The 27,509-nt window shown below is 42.0% G+C and overlaps 1 protein-coding gene across 3 annotated transcripts; it reads left to right on the top strand.

Annotated features, from left to right (window-relative positions):
- Positions 1 to 4,929: 4,929 nt before the first annotated feature.
- Positions 4,930 to 26,538, top strand: znf1035 (zinc finger protein 1035). 3 transcript variants are annotated; one of them, XM_049480166.1, is made up of 5 exons: positions 4,930 to 5,174; positions 8,369 to 8,452; positions 16,999 to 17,052; positions 17,152 to 18,427; positions 18,593 to 26,538. In XM_049480166.1, the coding sequence occupies exons 4-5, from the start codon at positions 17,198 to 17,200 to the stop codon at positions 25,781 to 25,783; spliced, it is 8,421 nt and encodes a 2,806-aa protein (XP_049336123.1). In that variant the 5' UTR covers positions 4,930 to 5,174; positions 8,369 to 8,452; positions 16,999 to 17,052; positions 17,152 to 17,197; the 3' UTR covers positions 25,784 to 26,538. The 3 variants fall into 3 exon arrangements, with proteins under 3 accessions (XP_049336123.1, XP_049336120.1, XP_049336122.1); XM_049480163.1 differs by having other exon boundaries at positions 17,152 to 26,538; XM_049480165.1 differs by lacking the exon at positions 4,930 to 5,174 and adding an exon at positions 5,193 to 5,292 and having other exon boundaries at positions 17,152 to 26,538.
- The last annotated feature ends 971 nt before the right edge of the window (positions 26,539 to 27,509 follow it).

The raw sequence follows: 27,509 nt of genomic DNA on the forward strand, positions 1-27,509 counted from the left end.
TAGCAAAAATATTAATTCATGATGTGTGCATAATGTCATTTAAATATACCTTAAACAATGGTACAAATGAAGTTAAAAAATCAGTTCAGCTGTTTCTTAGAAAAATAATTCCTATACTCAGTTTTGAATGTAAGTGGGTTCGGGCATTTGTTGATAAAGAGGAACTGATCATTGAGTAACTGAACTCCAGAGTATAGTCAAGATGGGAAGGGATCCGCAAATGTGAGCTAAGCTGATAAGGCTTAACCTGCCATATTGCCTAGATAGTTGCTACAGCTATGAACAAATGCTTCTGCACCAGAGAAAGACTGTATGCAGTAGTCAGGAACACAGGACCTTGCTGTATTTACATTCTTGCTCCCGCCACAGACAGCTCTGACCAATAATCAGAGAGAACAACCTCACATGGTTTGCTGAAATGCATGTTGGTGCATTTGGATTTTGTAAGAAAAAACAAGGACAATCAGCTCTTAGTTTGTAAACGTGTTAACTGGTTCTGACCAAAGAAAAGAAACGTATGTCTGAAAACTGGAAGAAACCCATTTTATAATTTAGCCTGTCCTGCCCTTTTTGCAACCTTTAAAAACGACCATCCCAGTGTTGACCTAGCAGTGCCCCTTTACCATTATTTCTTAGGATGCAGACTAGAACATGTCAGAATAAAGTGAGTTTGCTTGAAGTTGTCTAATTAGCTTTCAACAAAACAATTTAATTAAAACCAATTTACCTAGTCATGGAGATGCTTCATGCGTGCATACTGTCAATCCTAGAGCAGGAGGGTTTCCCTATGAACAAACAGAAAGGATCATCACAAATGGAACACTCCTGTTTAAAGGTGACTGACATCCTAGAATCCCAAGGTATATTAGTCAAAAACAAACCAGAAACTACTAAGGCATCCCATGAACTGTGTGCTGTTGAAACACCAGTGTCTATAGCTGTGTCTCAAAGCCTAGGCTGCAGCCAATCTGTTGTATTAGAAGGCTGTTCCAGAGAGAAATCCCCTTTTTATACAGTCACGAAGCGCAGGCCGATGTTCAGAACGATTTGGGAGGTTGCAATTTTGGTATCATTTTCAGTCCTTAGTTTTACAATTCTCTGTGCAATAAATATTGGCAAAAATACATAATGTCTGGAGATCAGATGTTCATTTAAAAAATTAAAACATAAAAAAACAAATATTTTGCTCAGCATTTATTCAAACTGTGTCTGTAAACAGTGAGAAAGGCATGCACCAGTGCAGGCAGGCACCTCAGTGCACAGGACGTGCTTCAGGGTCGGGTACCTTATTCAGGGGTACCTTGACCATGGATGCCTCATAAAAGTGACATTCTGGCAACCTAGTCACTTCTTTTTTTATAGGCACAAAAGTAATCAAACAAACTAAAGTGAGATTGCAAGTTCTGTTCTGTTTTGACTTAAAAGAACCGTGATATTTTTCAGCAAACCAGCCTGCGTTTCCGCCATCTTTAGTGGAACCGTCAAAACATCACATCATACGCCATCAACAGAGGGCGTTGCACAGTGGCGGCACTCCTGTACAAACAGACATGCCCACAGATGTCACCACAGTTTGCGCTGAAGAACCTAGTATTCAGCGGTTCCCGCTGTGAAACAAATGTTCCTGGTTCCGGAACCTACTTTTGTTTGTGAAAACATGGCAAACCATTTCAAAATTAGGCTCGCAAACCAGAAGGGTGCCAGTTCCACATCAGTGGAAAAGTGCAATAAAATCGAAGGAAAATACTCCTTTTATGGGACTGTAAAATGATGAGGTTGAGGGAAGTTATCTTAAGTTAGCTTAAGGTTGAACAGTGGTCATTGTGCTCATGACAAGGTAATGTGAAGTATCAGAGTTTGAGCGAGGGCCGGTTTGAGGGTGCCAGATAAATGGGACATTTCTGAAATTGTATTGCATTTAACATTCTTCCAATCACAGTCCAGACCAGACAAAAAAACAAGAAAACCGCACACACACTGAAATGGAATTTTTGTGAACACACAAACACTAGTGCGCACACATGCCTGGAGCAGTGGGCAGCCATTGCTGCGGCACCTGGGAAGCAGTAAGTGTACAAAGCCAACAGGGGTGTCCCACTTGGGTATCGGACCACTGAGCTACCACCGCCACCTAGTGTCAAGTAAGTACCTAAGTCAGAAGGCATTACCACCTACAGTGGACAGTACAGTGATAATGATTAGAACTGGTTGTCCTTGTGAACAGACAAGTGACTGGCAGAAAGTACATGCATGTCCCACAAATTAGTGCAGTGTTCTATAGCTTCCATAGGACATGTGATACATTACTAGTTCAGGATGACTGCCTGTGCATCCTGCATTTTCAGTTAAAGTTGCTCAGAAAACCTAGGCCATATTAAATCTTTTCTAGACCTGGGAGTTTGGTTCATTTGGTTAAGTGTGAAAGTTGTTTTCATGTGTGAGAGCGGTCTTGAGCACAGAACTCCGGTCTTCTTGAAATCAATGGTCTGGGAATCGCCTCAAGAGGGCACTGGTGTGGTCCAATGCAGATATTAAAATATCTGCTCCTGGTGCGACGTGATGGTTGTATTTTGTACTGTACTTACTTTTCATGGTAATTCCTTTTCCATTGGGACTGGTGCAAGTTTCTGTATACTTATCTTTGTAAAGTGATAAAAACCTTCCTACCTTCCTCGCTCTTGGAGGTGCTCCTGCACAGGGAAACGGGGCGGAGCAACAAATTCTGGGCCCTGTACACTTGCAATGTCAGTGGGCCCCTATCCATGCCAGTACACAAGGAACGTGAGCGGAAAAAAACATCTGTATTTTCAAGGGCCCCTCTCCCTACTTGGGCCCTGGGTAGTCAGGTCCACTTTTCCCACACTACCACGCCCATGCAGGGAAATGCCACATATCCCAAAGGCACTATGCACAATATTAAAAAACAGCAAATGGCCAAAGCTTTTGCAAGAGTTCTTAGTGCAAACACAAACCAGCAATAATAAGCACTTCTACCAAAAGGCCCAGTCCTGAGTGTTGATTCAATTATTCAGGACAAGTAAAAAAAAACGCCCTATGTTGTTAACACTTCCCAAAGGTTTTTTATCCTTACTTCGAAAACAAAGGCCAAAGCCCAAGAGAGCATAATTGCTCTCTGGATGGGTAGGTGGCGCTCTCCAGAAAGTCTTGAACCTCACACATTAACTCTAAAGAGCTTCTTTGAATCTGCAGATGGTAGTGCACTTGAAACCTCTGTAGGAAGGAAGGCCCCAAGGGTACTACATTTGAAGACAAATTTGAGACAGACCCAAATGCTTTTCTGTACAGAAGCTTTATTACAGCCATAAATATTTTGAACATTTTAAAGTTTTGGAAGAGGATTTTGACAGGTTGATGATTCAAATGCTTTATTATTAATAATAGGCACATAACTGGAGTCATAAGTACTTAAAGCAGTGCTTTCAAGCGGTGGAACCATGTCTAATTATACGTTTTCTTTCTGAAGACTGAAGGGGTATGATTGAACAAGTTCCAAAATGTCCTTACACCCAAGTTGACCCGGATCTTACAATATATCTGACAAACTGGACCCATACAGTTTTGAAACCACAACAAATGGCTATTTTAAGTATTGATTTTAGGTTCCCATTTCTGTTTTTTTTTTTTTAGTTTAAAGCTTTTCCTCCATATTTTGTATTACAAAATTTTTTCCCCCCTTTTTCTCAGAACTCACTCTAGCCTTGTGGGACAAGAACTTATTACAAGGTCTCTGACACAAAGCACATGCTACATGCTCATTAATCTATGCCTACCTGGTTGAAATCTGTATTTAGCAGGACCTGTGAGTCGTAAAGCAGGAATTTGACCAGTCAATCCTGTCTGATAGGAGTAGAACTAAGGCACATTCCTATTGGATACTCCTCGCCTTTAGGCTTCAACTAAGGCACATTCCTATTGGATACTCCTCGCCTTTAGGCTCACAAAGACAAAGGTCTGCTAAGCTTTGACTCTTAGGTCATTGAGCAAGGCACTTAACCCTCTCTACTCCAGGGGAACTGTAGCATGCCTTCGCCCCTTCCTTTCTAATCTGGGATGTGCAAAATACTATATAACTGTGCAAAGATAAGGGGAGCAGGGAATACCTGTGCTGTGCAGGTGGTCCTCTGTGACTTGGCAGGCACTGTAGGGGAGAAAATCCTTTTTTCCCTGGGAGAATAGTGCTTTGAAGGTTTCCACTCGTAGAGCAACTGGGAAAGGGTGGGTTTATTGGAATTCACGGTCAGTCCTTCATATTCTGGTGGCATAGCCTTTGATTTCAAGCAGCAACTCCAGAGTTTAACCCTTACTTGGTGAGACACTTCCAAAATCCTGCAGATTGGATCAACACAACAACCCTGACCCTCATGCCCCTGCCCTGCGTATTTTAGAGGTTTCCGTGCTCCAACAGACCTCCTTACACTCTGAAAGTGCCTGCTGGGAGCAGGGAAAGCACTAAAATGTCCAGGGCATTACTGTTTGAGCATGTATTCCGGCACGTCCACCGCAAACAACATAATGCTGACAAGGTCAGTGGAACTGCCGTGTGCGAACTAGTTTATAAACGATTTTACCCAACTACCAGAGAACAAACAAGCAGAATGAGAGCACGAGGACTGCCAAGACCTTGCTCTGACAGCAGCTAAGCTGCAGAGGCAGAACACCCTCATCCAAGCCCCTAGTGGTGCAGGAACAGTAAAGCACATAGGCAGGCTGACGGTCGTCCCTGAAAAGGATGTTGCCTTTGTTAGGTACCCTTAGTGGCCAACCCTGCAACGTGCAGGCAGCCATCTTACGGTACCTTGGCTTGGAAACATGCGCAAAGGCAGCACTGATTGCGCATAATGGACGTCGGAGTGGAAGCCCCGTAGAACTGGGGGCGGGGCTTGGGCGTTTTTGCTCTCTTCCGATTGGCTGCAATCTGGGTGTCACGAAAAATTCCCGGGCTTGTGCACATTGTTTGGAGAATGCGCAGCGTGTATGAGAGGGACTAACGACATAATTTAATGATTGAACGGATTTAAGACGGTAATCCACGCGTCGCTGTGGACGGGGAGGACCGGAGGACGCCGTCAGCCCCCCCGGCGGTGACATCCCGGCTGCTTTTGGGGTGCTGAGGGACGGCAAAGCGAGAGAACAGCACCTTCCTCAAGACGACGGTGGGTAGGCAGGCAGTCACGGTGCTCAGGGAAGGGATGTGTGATCTTGTGGAGAAAACGGGGGCTTGCTGTGCAGCATTGAGAAATGAACACGTTGGGTTAGGGGGAGACCAAGCAGGTAACTAGCTTAGTTAGTTATTTATTAAGTTAGTTAACTACCTAACAAAGACTTGTGTTGCATGTAGAAAAGAGAGTGGCTTACCTAGCGGAGGCACGTCGCTTTGTGTAGCGCGGTTTCAGTTTTAAGCCCATCCCCGTGGTCCATTTTGTCTTGCTGGTAGCTTGTCAGCAAGCTAAAGCTAGCTGGCCAGGCTAGCATGTATGCAGATCTGTAAGCTAGCTGGGTTAGTTAACGATAGCTTGTTTATTATGTATTAATAAATGCTCCCTTGCCAGCTGGATTGTGAACAATCATTTTAAATAAATAACCTAGATAGCAAGCTAGTTTAATTAGCTTTATGTTGTATCTGATATGTGAAATGACATTGTTTGTGTATCCCTGAGACGTGAAAGCTGCTGAACTGATTATTAACGTTAGCTAGTCAGTTCTTTTTCCTCTTTTAGCTAACTGGACAGCTTCTCTTTTAACTAGAATTGTGGTAGAGTTATGTGGACACCAAGCTGTTAGTTAACTCTAGCTAGCTGGCTAACAAAGATTTGTATTTCCTGTAGAGGAGAAATGTAGCTAACTTAGATGTTGGGTTGTGTAATGAATAAAGCTAGCTGGGCATGCTCGTATGTAGGTAGATCTGTAAGCTAGCTAGGTTAGCTAACGATAGGTAGTTTATTATGCATTATTTGGCAATGCTAGCTGGGCTGTGAGCAAGCATTTTAAATAACTGGTCTAGGTTAGCTAAACTAGTTCAGCTAGCCAGCTTTATGTTGCACCTGATATGTGAAACGACATGTTTGTGCATCCCTTAGACGTGAAAGCTTCTGAACTGATTATTAGCTAGCTTTGTGATTGCCTGACTGAACTTTTTCCTCACTAATTAAGGTTATGTAAACACCAAACTAATAAAGACACGTATTTTCAGTAATGGACAAATGTAGTTATCTACCTAACCTAGCTAGATGCTGGTTTGTGTGATAAATAAAGCGAGCTGGCCAGGCTAGCATGTAGGTAAATCTGTAAGCTAGCTAGGTTAGCTAACCTAGCTAAGCTACCTATATCTTGTTGCTTAACGTTAGCTACCTTTAATGTAACTTAGCTCGTTTATTATGTATTACTTAAGCTAGTTATGTTAGCTAGTTAACGAGTTACTTTGTGGGAATGCTAGCTAGCTAGCTTTATGTTGCATCTGATATGAAAAATGACATGTGTATGTGTATTCCTGAGACGGTAAAGCTTCTAAGTTGCTTATTAGCTAGTTAGCATTGCCATTGATACCCAAGCTATATTGCTGCTTAGCTAGTTACCTGCAAGGTAGACATCCAGTGGTAGCTGCTTTATTGTGTATTATTTGATTTACTGACTTGTTAACACTCAGTTTAAATAAATAGTGTAGAAAGGAAGCTAGTTTAGCTAACATGTTGAATATGGTGTGTGAAACTGTAAGTTTATTATGTATTAATTACTTAAGCTAGTTACTTTGTGAGAATGCTAGCTAGCTAACCCAACTTGTAAGCTAGCTTCTAAATAACTTACCTAACTAGCTTTATGTTGCATCTGATGTGTAAAACGACATGTTTGTGTATCCCTGAAACACCTGACTGAACTTTTTTTTTTGATTAGCTAACTGGACAGCTTCTATTTTAACTAGAATTGTGAGTAACATTAGGGTTATGGGAACACCAAGCTCTTAGTTAACTCTAGCTAGCTACATTTTCTTTCTTTATGATTTAACCCAAAGAGAGAGAGTACTTTGTATTAAGTGGATTTAAGTGTTTTTTTTTTTCTGCAGACAAACTTATTGTTAACAAATGTGAATCTTGTTTTACGTAATATAACATTGTTTTTAATGTTAATGCTTCACTTTTTTATTGTCTAATTGTAACAAGTTATTTGTTACATTGTAATAAGTGATTTTTCTTTATTTCTTTCTGATTCAACCCAAAAAACCTGTAATGGCATGTCACAGACCCTTTAAAAGCTGTGTAAAGTTCTTTAAAGCACTCTGTTTTTAACTTTAACACAATTCCCTAAACATCCTGAGAGCATCACCACAGGAAAGTGTGTGAATCTTTGTTGGTTCACCTCTTTTTATTTACAGAAAATAGGTGTGCGAAATGTATAGCACCTTTTAAAAAGTATTTTTTTTCTATTGTATTTGTTTTATTATAGTAAAATTGTATTTCCTGCTGAAGGTCTCTTCCAACCATGCAACCATTTAAATGCTTAGATAAATGTTTTACATTCCATATAACTAAGTCTTTTTTAATGACAATAAGACAAACATGATTTAACTGATTCAATCAAAAAATTTGGGTCAATGTTCAGAACAGTGTCTGGACTCTTATGGGTTAACTCAGAAAGAAAGGAAAAGCACTTACCAACAGTGGAATAAATGCCACTGTTGGCTTGAGTTAAAAGTAAAGATACCTATGGTAAAGTATTAGCTACTTCATAAATGTAGAAGTCCTCTATTTAGACCTCCATATGAGAAAAGGTGCCATGATGTATTATGATCCTAATGTCTTATGATCCTAATGTCTTATAATTTAAAAGCATGTTGCCAGCTACTTGAGGTAAAGTAAAGATTCCAGTGGTAAAATATTTTTACTAATAGTATACCATGATTTGTTATGGCTCTAATGTATTGTTATTTTCTAACATGACTTTAGGCATAATGGCTTAAATGAGTGTTTAATCTTGGTTGGTTCATCAGTCTTGTAATAGAATTAGTCTGATACTGATGTCTATTAAAGTTATCACAAGTTACACAACCTGAAGACAAACTGTTTTAATCAGGTAAAATAAATTAAGTAAACATTACCAAAAAAAAATGATTATCAGTTTAGTAAAGTGTATATATTTTTATCATTTATACAGGTTTACACTACAAAAATGTGAAACTGTTTATTGTGTTTGAATGCATGTGTAAACTGAAAGTGAGATATTAGAATTTGAAATATAATGAAGTTGGTCAACCAGAATGGAAATGCATCTGTATACAAGAAATAAAAACACATTTTCTGTTACTGTCAAACAGAACTTAAGTCATTTATTGCTTGTTTTTTATTTTTTATTATAGAGACCCACTGAGCTTCATGGCAGCAGTAGTGTGGAGATGATTGAGATGAGATGGATGTTTGAGCTGAAGCTGAGGCACAACATGGTAAGTTATTTTATTAGTTTCTTGTTGTTCAGACATTTTCTCTTCGGAGAGAACATTTTGTTTTAAAATAGTGATACTTTGGTAAAACCGTTTTATATTTAGATATGGGGGCTTCACAGAAATTTAACATTCAATATATTGCTTCAATTATTTTTTGCTATGAGTAAATAAACACTTCTGATATTTGTATACATTATTTACAGCATCTGTCACTGACTGTTCATTACAGGGCTCATAGAACAAATTGGCAGATTAATACTTCAGCTGTTATTTCCATTGAAATATAAATTCCCTAGATTGTTTTTACTAAGTCATTGTTTCATGTGGTATTGCTAATCAAATGAATAGGATGTCAAGTTCTGTGAAACTGACACCAATAAATGTATAATGTTTGCATATTTAGGACAATTTTATCCTTTTCTGCATCACAGATGCTGTGAAGTATCGTACATAATTGTTTTTTTCAATATATTGATTAATGAAGATATCGCTATATCATTATCGTAGGCAACATATTGTATATGTATCATTAGATGCCCTGTGAGTCCCAACTCTACAATTTACTATACTCATTGTATGTTGTCATGAAAGTCCAGGAAAATGTCCAGGAAATCTTCTGAAATTTTTCTGTCATATCCATTTTCTTTGGACTTGTCTTTTGTCCTCCTTTTCCTTCTTGCATCTGTACCGGGCTCAGCTTGCTTTGAGGAGCAATTTCTTGCCCTCATTATGAGTACTGAACCTCAGAGGTTATCTTGATCTCAAAGCTCACATGCTTCACCTTGTCTGTACTGTATCTCTTTGCTGTGTTCCCACTGGTTTAGGAGCCCAACGATTATGTATGTGAGATGTTCCATTAACCTGTTAAAGTCAAAAGATGTTATAACTCTGAATTGTTTATCTCAAATGTGCTCGATGACCTAAGATGTATGTTTAATTTGCACATGAACTTATGTGACATCTCGTCAATAATCTATAGAGTTTGTCAGCGCACCCTGTGCAGCTATAACAGCTTCAACCCCAATGGAAAGGGTTGTGTGTTCAGATTGATGATGGACGAGAAGGCCTGGATTGCTCTCTCTGCTCTAATTTGTCCCAAAGAAATTCTATCAGGTTGAAGTTGGGACTCTTTGGAGGCCAGTCAAGTTCTTCCACACCAGACTCTCTCGTCCATGCGTTTGGCTTGGCTGTTTGCACTGGTGTGCAGTCATGTCGGAACAGGAAGGGGCCATTGCCCAATTGTTCATGCAAACTGTTCAGTATCCCCCTGTACCGAACTTTCTACTTGCGTAATGCAGTCAGACAAGTACCTTTCCCCTGGCAACTGCCAAACCCAAACTTGTCCATCAGAAAGCCTGACAGAGAGGTGTTGGGCTTCTGAGATCATGTCTCCACTGCTCTGAAGTCCGAGGTGACGTTCTTTACACCACTGCAACTGACTCTTTTGGTGGTATAAAGGTTCTGTGCAGCTACTCTGCAATGGACACCTATTCCTTAAAGCACTCTTTGCATTGTTCTTGGGTTAATCTGAAGGCAACATGATGTTTAGAGCTATGTACTGATTGAAAGTTGTCAACCACTATGCACCACATCATTTTACATGGCCTACTACTTAAGTAGTTGAGTTGCTGTTCTCAATCTGTTCTACTTTATCGTATCACTGTGACTAGTTACTAGCAAGAACATTTCACGACAGGACTTTGCTGAGCTACTGAGTGCAACCCATTTTTTCCCAAATGTTTGTAGAAGTCTTAGTTTTATACCCCTGTGGCCATGAAAGCGATTAGGACACCTAAATTCAATTATTTGAATGGGCGCGTGAATGTTTGGCAATGTAGTGTATTAAGCGAGTGTATCCAAGACTTCCAATTCAAGCTGGTTTTGGGTAAGTCCATAAATTGTTCTTTGCATGGGCACTGACCATCTCCATGGACTGCTTATTGACCCCTGCATGCATTGTGCTGTCATTGCTTTGGCTGTTTTCCTGCATCCACTTTCAGCCAGATTGGGGACCAAGGAAGCCTTACTCCCCTCCAGTGGAGCTTGAGTGGCTTCAGGCTAAGAAAAACATTCAAATCCACACTCCACTCAAATCTCATGGCACAGGCTGCAACTTGACTCAGACAGAAAAATCTTTTTTTTTTCCACCGCTGACATGGATGGGCTGCTGAGCGCTATATCTCCCTCCCCCTCACACTCCTTGGTCAAGAACACGGTGCTTAGTGCCTGCCAAGGTGACCTTGAAGAAAGCCCAGTGAGCTCTTGCTTTTTTACTAGCATTGATGGGTCTGCTTTAGCTCATCTGGGGCTGGTTACAACTCAACAACCGCAAGAACATTTTGCAAAAATGTATATCTTTTGTATCTTTTTTTATCTCTTGTGACACTGGTCCATACCATCTCCTTGACATGGATCTTTGCCAGTTTGGCAGAAGCATTCCCGTTGGAACTGGATTACCTGCCCCCATGGATAAGCGTGTGTGGCTTCTAGTTGTTTCTCTTGATTAAGCGATTGGCTCAGAGCTAGGATGCAAGAGTGAACCTTGCTGTTGAATGGCTGATAACCTCTCCAAAGCTTATAATCAAGCATTGCCCATTGACCTTGTTGGTGGTATACTCTCATTTTCTCATAATGGTCAAGTCTTTACTGTGGCATGTTCAGACAGAGCCACTGTTAAAGATTTCTTACAAATAAATCAATCACAGCATGGGAATCATCACCTGCAAACTCATGGTGGTATGTGTCAGGGTTTGATGCCCTGGAACATTGTGCGAAGTATTCTGAATCATGCCGGCAGTACATGTGCTTGCCACTTCTGATTACTTTTGCACAGATGCAAAAGGCAGAATCATGAGGTACCCATAAAGAAGTCCTCAAGATATGCTTCAGATCGCTGTGCTGCTTTCTGCCAGTGGCTGCACAGTGCCCCCCTACTGGCTCTAAATCAAGATTTTTCAGTATGCTCCACACTGACTGTGACGGGCCGTTAATTAAGTTCTATTCAGAGCTTTTTTCTGATGTTGAGACAGATGCATGTCTGCAGATGCTGTAGCCAACACCACACACCAAAACATTGTTCGCAGACACAGCGGAACCACAGTTGCCCAGGGTCAAGCACAGCGGAAAAAAAAGAACATGCTTTATGCTGCCATACACACAGTTCTGCTTGGTCTGCTGGAACATTGGCCACTATAAGGGTGGGTGAAAACATTTGTCCTTAACCTGGCCTGCTCATGGACCGTGCATGCATGTCTGCGATCAGAACATGGCTGCATAGTTTCTGGATGTGGTTGTGCCCTTGGGATCTGTTTCTATGCACAGAGATGTGATTACCACCAGCACCTCCCTTACAGCCTGGGGCACAGTGTGACTGCACATGGTTGTGTAGGGCACAAAGAGCTCTACCTTGAAGAGTAGCGCGTTCCTGCTCTGACGCATGTGAAGTTAGCCACCGCCTCTTTTCGAACTGCTGCTGATGCATCAATGCCGAGTAGCATCACGGCACGCTCTGAGGAAAGTGCAGCAACTCGGTTCTTATATATCAGCTTACAGACACCCTGGGCTGGAATGATGTGAGGAGAAAGCGGCATTTACCCACCAAGAGACAGCAAGGTCAGTTGTGCTCTTTGATTCTGATTCTTGAACATCTCCTGGTTATTGTGGCAGCACTCAGTCATATTTAGGTATTTTAACACCGTATTCTGTGAATCCTTGCCGCTGGTGCACAGAGGCAGTGGGATCTGCCTTTTACTTCCCCCTCTCCACTGTTCCTGAGTGTTCTGTGCACTTGCTTCCACAGACCTTAACTATTAGCAGCTGCATGGTGGCCTTTTCTGAGTGAGGCCCTTTGGCATCTACCCCAGGGAGGAGAACTGTCCCAGGTAAGGGGGAACACGATCTAGCCACTGTATCCAGAGTGTGTCCAACTCTGGGTGTGACCCCTGGACCTCCAGAATCTGAAAAGGGATGTGTTCACTACCCTTTTATAGAAAGAGCAGTGTCAAGTGTGAAGTGTGGTGCATACGTTTTCGTCTGCACTGTGCACACACACCAAACCAACCACGTCATTTAAATGCCTCATTAAAGGGCCGATTACTGTTGTTTTGCTGTTTTCCCCCGGGTTTTGAGTGCTCTGTGCTGACTCGGCTCTTGATCAGTCCGGAGCTGAGACAGTGTGTGGGAAGGGCTGGTGACATCATGGGCCCTGCATTGTTTAAGATTGCAGTATATAGCGTCGAAAAAATTGCAATGCAAATGTTTTCCAATATTGTGCAGCCCTAATTCGGACATAAGAGAGTTATGTGGAGTGTGGGGGAAACTCCATTGTCTGTTGTTCGGTCAGGATGAAACGGCAGTGGGTCTAGCTAGAAAGGGCAATTTATGTTAAGGACTGCATCAAACCTACGGTGTAGTCTCTCGATGCGCACCTCTCCAGAAATTTGCGGCCAGTAACAGTTGTGATTGTCCATCGGGCCTCGCATTCCCACCTACACATTCCCGCCTTTGCGGTTTAAACTGCGCTGCATAGTGCATTTATTGCAAGATACGGGTAAGCTATTGCGTAGGTTCAACGCAGAAGTATGATTTTGGGCTTAAGTGCAATATGATGGTAGTCATTCAGGCAGGACAATGGGAACTTCCTTGGCACAAAATCGGTGGTGGCCATCGTACTGCAGTGCTCAGAGAGATCTTGACAAAGACATCTGCAGCCTTTTTGTTATATCCTGCACTCTGGGGGGTTATGCTCTCTGATCCTGGGGCTTTCCTTGGGTTGACTCTGTAGAGTTCTCTGCAACAGACACAGTACCTGGTCATTTGGAGGTGTGGTCTTCCTTGCCATCATGCAGTTCAGTGCTTCAAACCTTTCATAGAAGTTGTTCAGCAATTTTGAAAGGAAGTGGTCACAAGTAAGTGAAGGTATGTTGTTGATCTGGATGCCCTGCTCAATGCATGCACTGTGTCAGCAGTGTCCTGAAAGTGGTCATGGATATTTCTATTGTTGTTATTATAATTTTTTTTGCGATTGGGTGTGCTTTGCCTCTTTGATGGCCTGGGAAAACTTGGCTCTGGCTGTGCTGAGGCCTACCTTGTCCCTTGCGTTAAAGGCTTTCTCCCAGATTGCATGCACATGCACCTCTGCAATCATCCATGGTTTCCGGTTGGGGTGTTGTGATTAATTTTGAGATTTTCAAGGCAAATTCATACTTCTGCGTCAAAACTACTCTGTTGCTCATGCCTACCCTACACATAGACATGGACCTGTGATTGTTACACTGGGCCAACCACGCATTCCTGCCTTCCTACTCCAGAGTGGCAAAGTTTCGCAGACACGAGCAAGCCAAAGTCTAAACACGCTTTACTGTGTAGGGCACTTGTGCAGGCAACACGTTGATTGGTGCCCAATGCAGTCCTTCGGGTGAATGGTTTTCCCAGTTGAGAGACGCTTTGCACAATTGGTTGTCCCTTCTTACCAGTGTGTGTGAAGTGTGGGTAGAATGTAATTGTAAGTGTCCTTGGGTGCATTAAATGCCAAGAAGGTGCTATATAAGTTTAATTGTAAGTAAGAAAGACCCAAGGCGTATTTTGCTTGTTACCATGCAACGTGTGGCCAGTGTAAAAAGGTAGATTGATCAGTGTTGGAGCGTATTACTCATGGCATGCTATGTCATGAGGCGTTGTTACCACTTCCAGTCTGAAATGGGCTTTAGAAGCCTGAAAAATATATATGTAGATCTGTCACTGACTGCCGTGTTTCCCCTGACACAAAACAAACCACTGATGCACACTGTGCCATGCCAGCTGTGTCTGGGATGCTGTTGTAATCTCAGGCCAGGGAGAGTCACATGACAGAAGTATTGTGTAAGGTCAGACACAGACAGCAATGCAAGTTAACCTAAAAGCCACTGGGAGCTCTTTCCTGATATTCAGGATACAAGTAGGTTTTTTTTTTTATTTTTGCTGCTGCCGCTTTTGGTCATGCCATCAAAACCACCCAGGTTATTCTTGTGCAGTGACTAACATTTTACACAATGATGGCTTTTTTTGACATTCAAAATGTTGCTTTGTGTTATTTGTTGTTGCTGGGTCACGTTTGCAACAAGGCTTTGAGCAAAGCAAAGGTGGACCTGCCTCATGCGCATGTACTGTAGAATTTAATGTTAACTAAATTTCTCTTGTTACCCTTTGATGTCACCATGGCTATATTCAGATTTTACTTACTGATCAGTGTAAGCTGCCTCTTTCTTAATCTCTCCTTTAAGACTAGTGGTTCATTATAATGACATTAGTTGTCAGAGCTATAAATATTCATCCTCTTATGGGTTGCAGTTTTCTCTTCCTCTCTGCTATTTTAGAACCGTGACCCTATTTACCCCTCCCCACCTAGAGCACAGTGTTGAAGTTTAATTCTTTTAAGTATTCAACATGACACTTTGTCACTAAACAACAAGGTAGGGGAATGTCCCTGGGTTCCCACAAGTTTTGTTGCTTCCTTGAAGGGAAAGAGGAGCCTTCAGCCTCCCTCTATGACTTGCCCTCCCACTTGGGACCTTCCCTATGGTACCTTGGTAGCGATCAGTTTTTGCCATTGGACCAAGCTAGTCTCAGGCATTTTTTTGCATGCAAATGATTTGAGCTGCATGCATTCTTTTACCATTTAAGTGTCTTAGGTCAGCCTGGGTGAAGCCACTGTTACTACTTCCAGAGGCTCTCAACCCTGAATGTCACCCAATCCATCGATCGTTGATGTGTAGTTATCATTTGGACCCCACATGTCTACTTCAGTGTCCAAAAAGAGCATTGAACCTTTGCCTGCCTGCACAGTTCAGCCGCTTGCACCTCGCTTGGCCTGATAGTGATGTTGGCCATACAGCCCCTTCACTGAGGTCACCTAGTGGACAGCATCTCAGTGAGGATGCAGAATATACTGGTGCCTGACAACAGATAAGGGTCCCATGCCTTGGCTATTCAACTAGATATGGCAAAGAGAACACAGGCTTGTCCTAGATGTCAAGCAGTGTTTTATCATTTTATTCATAATTTTTCTCCACAATTTTGCACAGCCAATTACCCAACCCACACATTAGTGCTCCCCCTATCACTAGTGATGCCTCAACACACCAGGAGGGTGAAGACTAACACATGCTTCCTCCGATATACATGAAGCCAGCCACCTCTTCTTTTCGAACTGCTGCTAATGCAGCATTGCCGAGTATCCAGCACATCAACAGGACAGCGCAGCAACTTGTTTGCGATACATCACCTCACAGACGCCCTGTGTTGCGGACATCACCTTAGGAGTGATATGGGGAGAGAGCGCCATCTACCCACCCGGAGGGAGCAGGGCCAATTTTGCTCCCTCTGAGCGCCGGCAGCTGATGGCAAAACTGTGTGAGAGGGTGTTCGAACCTGTGACGCCCACCCCACCCCCCCCCCCCCCCCCCCCCCGCTCATAGTGGCAACGCTTTAGATCACTGGACCACTCGGTGCCCCCCCCAGCATCTTAAACAGAACTCTCATCAGTGCCACAGATCACAGCAACATCGAACCAGTGCTTATTGCAATACCACCAAGGGCATTCTGGGGCCAGTTCACCCCTGCTTCAGGCATAGCAGTTCCCCACTCCTCCAGTTGCTGCAGATGTTGTTTTTCATGCCACAGGAACCCATAACGAGTTTACTGGTGTGAAGTGACTACATGGGCCCAAAGGGCCTCATTTATCAACCAGCAGATATCAACCACAAACCAATTTACACGGCCAATTATCCAACCCACTCATTAGGACTTCCCCTATCACTAGTGATGCCCCAACACACCAGGAGGGTGAAGACTAACACATGCTTTCTCCGATACATGTGAAGTCAGCCACCTCTTCTTTTCGAGCTGCTGCTGATGCAGCATTGCTGAGCAGCCAGCGTGCTCGGAGGAAAGCACAGCGGCTCGGTTCCGGTACATCAGCTCACAGACGCCCTGTGCTGTGCTCTTTAGTGATGTGGGGAGAGAGCGCCATCTACCCACCCGGAGGGAGCTGGGTTGTTGATTGGTTGTTCGGACAGGCCTATGGCAATTTACTACCCTGTTTGTGTGTTCCTCCACAGTGAAGCATTTTAGAGGGAAAATGCATATAAATTGTATTAACTAATCACCATTTGCATATAGTAATCCTAGGTTTACACATGACTGAATAAAATAGTTTGTATATTTAATCCATAAAGCTCCCAATTAATACTTTCTATTAAAATGTGTTTAATGACCGTTTACAACTCTGCTGTTAGCGTTGCAGGTGTTAATGGTCTACGTGTATAACAAAACTGAACTCAACAGCAAATCAGCATAAACAACCAATTATGCAACAGGTTTTACATACATTACATAAAAACTAGTCAGTAAAAACATTTCACTGGAGTCATTTAGATTGTCCTGAAAGTAACTTTTAATGTTACAGTTTTAAAAATCAAGAAATTGTTGCCCTTTTCTCATTTTTAGGATTTTAAGATTGCTGTCAATGATTTAAAATGCTTAATTGGCTTTCTTTCTCTTTCATACAGTTCTTCAAACAAGTGAAGTGCAACCTTCCCACTGATTCGGCTGAATGCAGTTGGGTGAGTATTGGCTTACTATGCTCATCTGTTCTTTCATTAAACTGTTAGAAATGCAGTTGATTCAACTTTTTCACTTTTTACTTTTCATCTGTTTTTCAGGAACTAAAGAGATCTGCTGGTGTTTACTGAACACTCCACATAAACAATGGCTCATGGATGGAACACAGATCATGATTCTGAGACTCCATCTGATACAGAGGCTTTAAGAGTGTCAGAGTCTGATGAGAGCTTTGGACAACGTATTGATGAGCATACTGCAGAAGAGAACCTTTCGAATATGGTGGTTTCTGAAACATTTCCAACATCAAACTGTTTAAGACCTAAACCCGATTTACTCCAGAGTACATGCCATGAACCACCATGGCAAGAAGGAGGGAAACTGGTCGAGTGCACGGAAGGTCAGTCAGAGGATATCAAAACAAATCAGCCTGGTATCACAAAAAAAGAATCCTCTGCTTTGACTGCCAAATCAATTTTGACAGGACTAAGTACTGGTTTGTTGGCTGGTATTGACGGTTACTCAGATGTTAGCAGCTGCTCTGAGGCGGACTTTGAATGCCCTTCAAATGACGTTAACGAAGAAAAGCCTGGCCTGTCTTTAGAATGTCAAAAGATAGAGCATGTTAAGGAAAGGAATGAATTGGAAAAAGATACGTCTACATCACTGCATACTGACAGTTTGCCTAGTGCATTGACAGCAGGTGATGAAGAAACGGCAAACACCACAGATTATGACAACAGGGAACCCCATGAGTCAGATTGTGAGAGTTCAAGCGGTAATGTGAATAATGTGGCAGATGATGGTAGCCTGCAGGAGAGGGGTTTCTCAGATCCTCAAGATCAAAGCTTAAATATCATTAGCACAGAAGATGAAAATGTGTGCGTTTTAAAAAGCGATGAACGCATAACAGACAGCACCTGTCTTACCCAGAACACGGAATGCAGTGCTGAAGAAGAACACAGGAAAGACACAACTGATCTTACCTTAAACAAAGAATGCAGTGCTGAAGAAGAACACAGGAAAGACAAAACTGGTCCTACCCTCAACACAGAATGCAGCATTGAAAAAGAACACAGGAAAGACAAAACTGATCTTACCTTAAACAAAGAATTCAGTGCTGAAGAACACAGGAAAGACAAAACTGGTCCTACCCTCAACACAGAATGCAGTGCTGAAGAAGAACACAGGAAAGACACAACTGATCTTACCTTAAACAAAGAATGCAGTGCTGAAGAACACAGGAAAGACAAAACTGGTCCTATCATGAACACAGACTGTAGTGCTGAACAGCTGCTTGAAGACAGAACTGGCCCTACCCAAAAAACAGAATGCAGTGCTGAAGAACTGCTCAAAGAAAGATCTGGTCCTAACCTCAACACAGAATGCAGTGCTGAAGAACACAGGAAAGACAAAACTGATGGTCCTGTCCAGAACACAGAATGTGCTGCTGAAGAGCTCCTCAAAGACAGAACTGGTCCTACCCAAAAAATAGAATGCAGTGCTGAAGAACACAGGAAAGACAAAACTAGCCCTACCCTGAACACAGAATGCAGTGCTGAACAGGTGAAAGATGAAACTGGTCCTACCTTGAACACGGGATGCAGTGCTGAAGAACTTCTCAAAGACAGAACTGGTCCCACCCTAAAAACAGAATACAGTGCTGAAGAACACAGGAAAGACAAAACTGATGGTCCTGTCCAGAACACAGAATGTGCTGCTGAAGAGCTCCTCAAAGACAGAACTGGTCCTACCCAAAAAATAGAATGCAGTGCTGAAGAACACAGGAAAGACAAAACTGATGGTCCTGTCCAGAACACAGAATGCAGTGCTGAAGAGCTCCTCAAAGACAGAACTGGTCCTACCCAGGACACAGAATGCAGTGCGGAAGAACCCCTCAAAGACAAAACTGGTCCTACCCTAAAAACAGAATGCAGTGCTGACGAACACAAAAGAGAAATAACTGGTCCTACCAACAACACAGAAGGCAGTGTTGAAGAATCAAACAAGGATTACAAAGAAACTCTAACGGCTATGATTAGTTCGGTTTGTGATATGGATTCAAACAGCGAAAACAAGCTTGAGAAAAAGACCAACATTAATGGGGATAATACATGTAACCAAAGTTCCGACGAGTTTGAAAAGGTCAACGGAACCTGTGACTCTCCTGACACTGAGAAGAGTGCTGTAAACAACATGCCTCCCACTGACCAAACTGAGGGTCATTGTTTGTCCAACGGTCAAGAGGTGCAACACAGCAGTTTTGAATTCCTACAGTCTTGTTTTGGGTTAAACACAGATCACAACCCTCCCTTCTCCAGTAGTCCAGTTCCTGCAACATTAGACCAACATGAGAGATCGTCTTCAGAACCTGAAGCATCTTCAGAGTTTGAACAGGAGAATGATTGCAAAAGAGGGCAAAGAATCAGTGGCTTGGAAGTTGAGACCAACATTGTTAGAGAAGTTTCTTTAGTATCCTCCCAGAAATTAATGAAAAAACTGCAACCTGTTGTGCTTGTGCAGACCTCTGATATAAAGGCGGATGATGGAAATGTATACCATTGTGTGTGCAAAAAGAATTCCCAAACATTAGACGAACTTATTGAACATCACCACTGCGCACACAGTCAGTGTAATTTTCAATGCTGTGTCACCTGTGAAAGGTACTTTTCCAGCGATGCTTCGGCAGAGCAGCATGTTTGCGGGCAGTTTCCCCCAGATTATTCAGTGTCGCACAATGAGCAGTCTGAAAGAGCGGTTGCAAATTATACATGTAGATACTGCCTAAAACCGTTTGTCAAAAGATATTATTATCTTAATCATGTACAAGGACATAGAGCTGTCACAAAATATCGATGTAGGTGTTGTGGTTTGTACTTTCCTAATGAAAGTAAGCTGAGCCGTCACAAACGAAAGATCAGATGTTTACCTTTAGTACTAGAACCCCTGGAGTCTAAAAAAAGTTCAGAAACGAACCTAAAAAGACCAGTTAAACCCACTGCCGTACTTGAGGTTGATGGCTGTCAGATTTATGACTGTTTTGTGAAAGTGTTTGACATAAACGAGAAGGACCAGTCCTCTCAAAAAATAACATGCCCCATTTGTGGAAAGATCTTTAGGCTTAGAGCACAACTGAACGCACACCTCAGAGCCCACTCTGATGAGAAGCCTTTTAAATGTGACAAATGTCAAAAAGACTTCAAATATTTCTGGAATCTAAACAAGCATAAGAGGGAGCTGTGTCCTCAAAAGAAACGTCATTCGTTACCTGTGCCAGCCAGTAAGGCAGACGTGTTCCCTTGTCCCTTGTGTCCGAGGGAATTTAGGCATTCCTACAACACCATCCGGCATTTGCGTGAGCAGTGTCTGAAACTTTATATTCGGAAAGAAAAAGGAAAAGTTGGTGGCAGGTACAAATGCCCTCTGTGTCCTGATACCTTTAGCATGGCATGCAATCGAAGTAGACATGTTAAGAAAACTTGCTTTCAGAGATTTAAGACCAACTGGCTTGGTAACCAAAGGAAGACCATGGCAAAGAACGCCAACGCCGATGACTCCAATAGAGAGGTTAAAAGTGAAAAGATGACACGATTTGGGTGTAAATTATGTCCGGCTACATTTTTACACAAAACTAGTGTCTGGAAACACACAAAGCTAAAACATGGATTGCTTAAAAATACTTCAAAGCCGGTTGGCAAACAGTCAAGCTCCAATGACCAAGGACCTGAAAGTCAAAAGTCTCCCCATGAGGCCTCAAGCCGATATTTTACATGTCACTTCTGTGAAAGATGCTTCAATGCATCTGAAAGATTGAGGAAACATTTACGGTTACATGTGGGGAAGAAACCTTACCGCTGCTTGGACTGCGGTAAAAACTTTGTGAGGCGCGGGAACTTAATAGCTCACAAAAGTGTTCACAAGCGAAGGATAGAGTGTTCTGTCTGTAGGAAAATTCTTCCCTCCATTGGAGATTTGTTAAAACACAGACAATCCCACAGAAAGAAGGGTAGTCTTCAATGCCCTGATTGCCAGATGCAGTTCAAGTTTCCTGTGTACTTTCTCCGACATGTGGCATCACACACAAAGACTAAACCCAAGTCAGTCAAGTCTCCACCTGAGAACCAAACTGAAAAGACAGAGGAAAAGACAAAGAAAATTCACGAGGTCTTCAGTTGTGGCATATGCCAAAAGCAATTTGATGACTCCAAAGCCATGAGTGACCACTGTCTAACCCATATTCCAAAAGTGCTTGTTTCAAAATGTCAGTTCTGTAAACAGCATTTTCCAAATCCAAATCGAGCTACGTTGGCTCGGCACATGCGTATTCACACTGGTGAAAAACCTTTTGTTTGCAAGGATTGTGGAACGCGTTTTGCCCGAAAGGAATACCTTAAAAATCATAAAGAGAAGTGCCGAAAACCAGAAAAAAAGTCAGATGAACAGGGAAAAAAATTAAGTTGCTCTTACTGCCTGCGTATATTTTCTTTTGTAGGCGGTTTGAAACTTCATGAACGAGCTCATATGGCTAACAGCCTTGTGCCGTGTTCAAACTGTGGGAAGTTTTACAGAAAGAAGCACATTAAACAACATGTGCGGAACTGCAAGGGGAGTGAATCTCAGCCAACATTCAGGGGAAGGAAAATAAAAAATGAGAATATAGAGAAAGATTCAGATGTGAGTCAAAGTGATTCAAAAGAATTTGGCAAAAGGATGAAGAGGAACTTTCAGGAGAGTTGCCCACACTGCCCCAAACGTTTTCAGTACAGATGTTACCTTCAGAGACACATTCGTTCTCACGTGGAGACAAAGAAATATTCATGTATGCATTGTGGCCAGAAATATGACAGCGAAAAGCTGTATCTGGAGCATGAGGCCTTCTGCGAAAATGCATTAAAGGAAGAAACCCAAGCAGTGTCTTTAGATTCTTCAAACGATGGGGAGCTGAAGTGCAGTTTTTGTACAAAATCCTTTACAAAAGCCAGAAGTCTCAGGAGCCACATTCTTACACACACAGATGTCAAGCCGTATCGCTGTAAGGCATGCGAGAAAAGTTTTTCCCGATTTGATCATCTGAAACGTCACCAGACAAGTTGTAAAGGCAAGAAACAGCAACTGGAAGTACGAATTGAGAAGATCAATCTTGAGCTTTTGGGCACAGACCTGCAAACTCAAGCGCAGAAATCCAGCAATGTTTTTCAGTGTAATGTTTGCTCTAAGAAGTTATTCTCCCAGAGCAATTTAACACGGCACATGGCCCTGTTACATTCTACAGAAAGTCCTTTTATCTGTAAATACTGTGGAAAGGAGTACAGCTCCCTTGGCACTTTAAGGAGGCATAGTCGTACAGTAAAGTGCAAAAGGTCCTCAGGAGAGAGCTTGAAAGCACCAGCGTCAAATGCCTCTTCTGAACCACGCAGAGAAACATCTAAACTTTTGCATCGCATACAGGATTCCTACTCAAGTAACTTTCGGTTCCACTGTGAATACTGCCCCCGCCAATTTAAAAGCCAAGCTAGCTTGATTACGCATACTCGTCTTCATACTGGAGAAAAACCTTATGTATGTGCCAATTGTGGAGAAGGCTTCATCAGAAGAGACTATTTGCAGCGGCACACAGAAAGATGTCGAAAAAAAGTAGGAAGTCTCCAAAAAGTGCTTTGCAAATGGTGTTGTGGATCGTATACTCAAGGTGCACTTTATAAACATCAGAAAAAGTGCATTGTTAAAAGTAAATCTCGTGCCTCCACCCAGTCAACCAGCACTTCAGAGGTAAAGGGGTTTACCTGTGTTGGGTGTAGTGAAAGATTTTTGTTGTTTTCCCAGCTTCAGCAGCATCTTCTGACCAAACACAGATCTCAAGGTCTACAGAAGTCGGAAAACCCAGAGAACCAGCAGAGTGATATGAAGGCAAATCCAGTAGAGGAAGGGACTGTCAAGAGCCTGCGGAGCAGCAGTCAAGTGTGTGAAAAGACTAAACCCTATGAGTGTCCAACTTGCAGTAAGAAGTTCATAAACACCAGCGGACTAGCAATGCATGTACGCACTCATACAGCCCGGTACCCGTTTTCTTGTGGTAGATGTTCCAAAGGGTTTTGGTGCAAATTGTTCCTGCAGAAACACAAGCGAAAGTGTAAGAGCCCTGAAGTCCTTCCAGACAAGGACCCTGATCTGGAAAATGAAGCTACATCAGAATCAGAGCTTAATGATTCTGTTCTTGTGATTAAGAAAGGCTGTAAATCGACCGGGACTGGAGTACTGCAGACCAAGTTTTCTTGTAAGGATAATGAGAAAGATGATGTAGTCCACAAGTATCAGTGCTCCGAGTGCGATCAAAGTTTCACAGATGGCCTCAGACTTATAAGTCACCTTGAGGACCATGGCCGTGAAGATCTGGAGCAAAGATTTAACAAGAAGTTCAGATGCAAACTGTGTAGTAAGACTTTTGACCAAGCTGGGAGGCTGCAGTACCACATGAGGACCGACCATCAGGAAAAAAAGTTTCCTGCTTCATGTCCACAGTGCCGCAAAGTCTTTCGCTGTCAATCGGAAATGGCTCTCCACAGGTCTTATCACGATCCTAATCGGCCATTTGTTTGCGACACCTGCAAGTTGAGGTTTTGGACAGCTAAATCTTTAAAAGTTCATGAAACCGTTTCCCATCTAGAAACTAAAACTGGCAATGCAAAGGAGTCTAGCAAGAAAAGATCTGCCAAGGTTTTTACATGCGAGCACTGTAGTATAACATATACATCAAGACAGTCATACTGGAGACACCGCAGAAAGAAACACCCACAAGAAAGTTTAAAAAGTCGTGAGGCAGAAAGTGCCCCTAAGCATCAAGGCTCGGTGAATGAGGAATCTGACGTCAGTGATGCGGGGAACGAAGATGGAAGTGGTGACGATTCGGACTCCGCTCCTTATTTTCCTTGTCATGTCTGCGGTAAAACATTTGTGACCTCAGAAAGTCTTGAGGATCATCAAAGATGCCACCTTGGCGAAAAGCCCTATGAATGTGAGGAATGTGGCAAATGCTTTTTCCAGCTTCAAAACTTGCAGCAGCATCAGCGAAGCCACAAAACTGAGTTTCAGTGCAATCTGTGTGGCAAAGGCTGCATTTCACTCGTTGCCCTGCGCAAGCATAAGCACTCTCATGGTAAAAAACGACCTCATCGATGTACAAAGTGTCATTTGAGTTTCACAGGATCCTCACAGCTGGCAGAACACATGCTCACACATCGTGATGAAAACTTTCCCTGTGACCTTTGCGACAAAACATTTTCCTGCAAATCAAGCAGAGCAGAGCACCGCAAGTCCCACACTCAGCAAGAGGAGGAGCTCCCTCCCTTAATCTCACCCACAAAGAAAATTTCTCCACCAACAACGCCACCATCACCACCACAACCACCTCCACCTCCACGACCACCGCCACCAAGAAGTAAAAGACTTGCAGAAACGTCCTTGGAATTCCACTATCACTGTGAAATTTGTCAGCTTCGATTCAGAGATCCAGAACAGCTATCGGAGCATGGCTGCCATCCAGCACGCGAGCGTCCATATTCGTGCCCTGAATGTGATAAGCATTTCTTGCATGGCTCTCACTTAAAGAAGCATCAGCTTTGTCATCAGCTGTCTGGACAAAGGTCTTTTCAGTGTAAAAGTTGCGACATGAGTTTCAGGCACCAACATCAGTACTTGAGCCACATGCGGAAGCATGGGGATGAACCTTTAGACTCCGAGGTCCAAGAAAAAGAGACATCGTCTGACACCAACAATCTAGATCAGGACAAAATTTACAAATGCCCAATTTGTCCTGAAAGGTTTGCTCAAGCTTTAGAGCTAGCAGATCACCTTTCGGTCCACTCGCACATGTGCAGTGTTTGCAAAAAGACTTTCCCAACCAAGCAGAAGCTTGAGGAGCACGAACAATGCCATGTAGCTGCAGCTACGCAGTACGAGTGCACAGAGTGTGGAAACAGCTTCCTTGGCAGCGATTCCTTTCGCCAGCATAACTGTGCACGCAAGAAACGCTCGTTTTCAGACACTCACCACGGACATTCATCCAAGTCACCTCCTAGCAAAAAGAGAGCTACAGAAGCTGCAATTAAAGTGGAGGTGGAGGAGGTGGATGAGGAGGAGGAAGTTGACGTTGGAGAAGATTTTTATAACTGTCCCGTCTGTAATAAACGCTTTTCTTCTAGCAACAACTTACAGGACCATCAAAGGCTGCATGATAATTTCCGTCCTTTCAAGTGTCTGGTCTGTGCAAAGGGCTTTACGAAAAAGAAATATCTCGTGCAGCATCAACACTTGCACGACGAGAGTCCATATCAGTGCGAGTTTTGCCCAGAATCGTTCAAAACTGAATCACGTCTTAAGACCCATCGCCGAACTCACGACGAAACGCGAAAACACACGTGTTCCGTGTGCAACAAATCATATCGCTCACCATCTGAACTCTCGAAACATGCAAGGAAACATCCAGAACTGCAGGACCTTAAGGAAACAAGTGGAGACTTTAGATGTGATATGTGCTACAAATCTTTCGCTACATTTTCCAATTTGGTAAAGCACCAGGAAACTCACGTTGGCCAGGTTGTCTATGAATGCACGGAGTGTGACAAAGCTTTTGCATTTCTGAATCTTTTAGAAGAACATCAACAAACTCACGCTGCTTCTATAGGTGTTCCACAGTCTTCAGCGCACATGTATTTTCAAAATCCCGTCTGTGAGTAGTGTACAGTAAAGTATTTCCTGCAATGCAGGTGATTTTTAAGTTCTGTATGTTATTCAGTTTTCTGAAAATAGAGACTGCAGCTTTTGTAAAATCACCATTGTAAAACTCTGTACTATATTTCTTTTTTTTGTTATCTGTATATATGCAAGCAGTTCCTTTTTTTAAACATTGCAGTTCTGAGAACTACTTGCTGAAATTCTATTGTTTGGCCTTCACAAGTTTTTTTTTTTTTTTTAATAAACTGAGGTGTTGGTTGCAAAGAAATTTATGTGACAAAAAATAGGTTCTGTTCAAATGTTCAGTCCTTTGGGGCTCAGATGGAGAGAAATCCCTTAAGAAATGTTTTGTCCTTACGTATATTGCCCTTTTGGACAAGTTAACATTTAATGTCCTTTTTTATATTGTTTAGAATTGCTATGTTGCTTCCTGATCATTGGTTTTAGCCAATTATCTAATACCTCTGATTGCAAAGTTTTGAATAGCATTATTATGAAATGATGAATATTGTGTATATGCCTTGTGTATGTTAAAATTTGTTCTTTGCACCTGTTGGTTTATTAATATTTTTTGGCTTAACAGGTGTTTATAAGTTCCTCCCAAGCACTTGATTTGTTGTCACTCTGTAACGAGAGAAACTACTTCATACATTTGTATTAAAGTCTATACAGTATGCTTATGTAAATCTTTTTTTTTTTTAATACTGTGTTTACTGTGTACACAATTTTCAGACTTAGACAATAAACCAATTTGAATAAAGCTACACTGGTCTGTTTGTGTTATAAGAATACTTTTATTGCCAGGGTATGAATTAATAAATAAATGAAATATATGTGTGAATAAAAAATATATGTATGTGAAAAAAAAAATGACAATGAGAAAATGTAAAAACTCCAGCAGCACTGCTGTGTCTGATCCACTGATACCAGCACAACACTCTAACACACCACATCCACAGTATCAGTATTATGGCAGTGTTGAGAAAAGGCACTATACAGTGTTACTTGAAGCAGTTCTGTTGATCTGACCTAGACAGCAATTAGTAATTGGATAGATGTTAAATGGTCAACATTAAAGGAATTATATCAAATTTCCTATCTATTATTTATTAATAAATTTTGCACCCTGAGCTACACTACTTCTACTTTCATTATCCTTAGACCTGTAGAAAATCCTGTTGCTGTAGTAAAATATGTTGGTACCACTTTAAAATAAGACTCTTTTATAAATTTAAGGTTTAATAATAGTTTATATTTTGTTAATTTTAATTAGTTTTTTTTATACTCTGTAATAAAACATTAATAAACAGTTACAGTGGTACCAATATTTAAGTGTAATCAACCTTGCCTTATTTTAGTTTATGTACTGTCATTAAACAGTTAGGAAAGAAAGAAAATAATAGAGAATAAAAGGCTTTTTCAAGAATGGAAATTTAGAAACAAAAATATTTATTGTTGAATTTAGATTTTGACATGAATATTAACATAAGGCAAACAAAATGGCATTACAAAAGTAGAAGCAATGTTTTGATTATTTTCATAGTTGGGACACCAATGCTAGGTTAATGGATTCCTGCTGTTGGCTGCTTTTACTAATTCACTTTCACTAATTTTCTCTTTTATGGGAGTTCTCTGTAAGGATTGACTATGCACATGTTGTTTTTTCAGATGTCCTCTTCTGCTGGACTCTGCTGGTCCTCTGGACAAAAAAAAAAAAAATAAGATTCAC

Source organism: Astyanax mexicanus, chromosome 6, assembly GCF_023375975.1.
Source record: "Astyanax mexicanus isolate ESR-SI-001 chromosome 6, AstMex3_surface, whole genome shotgun sequence".
In the NCBI taxonomy this organism is placed as follows: domain Eukaryota; kingdom Metazoa; phylum Chordata; class Actinopteri; order Characiformes; family Acestrorhamphidae; genus Astyanax; species Astyanax mexicanus.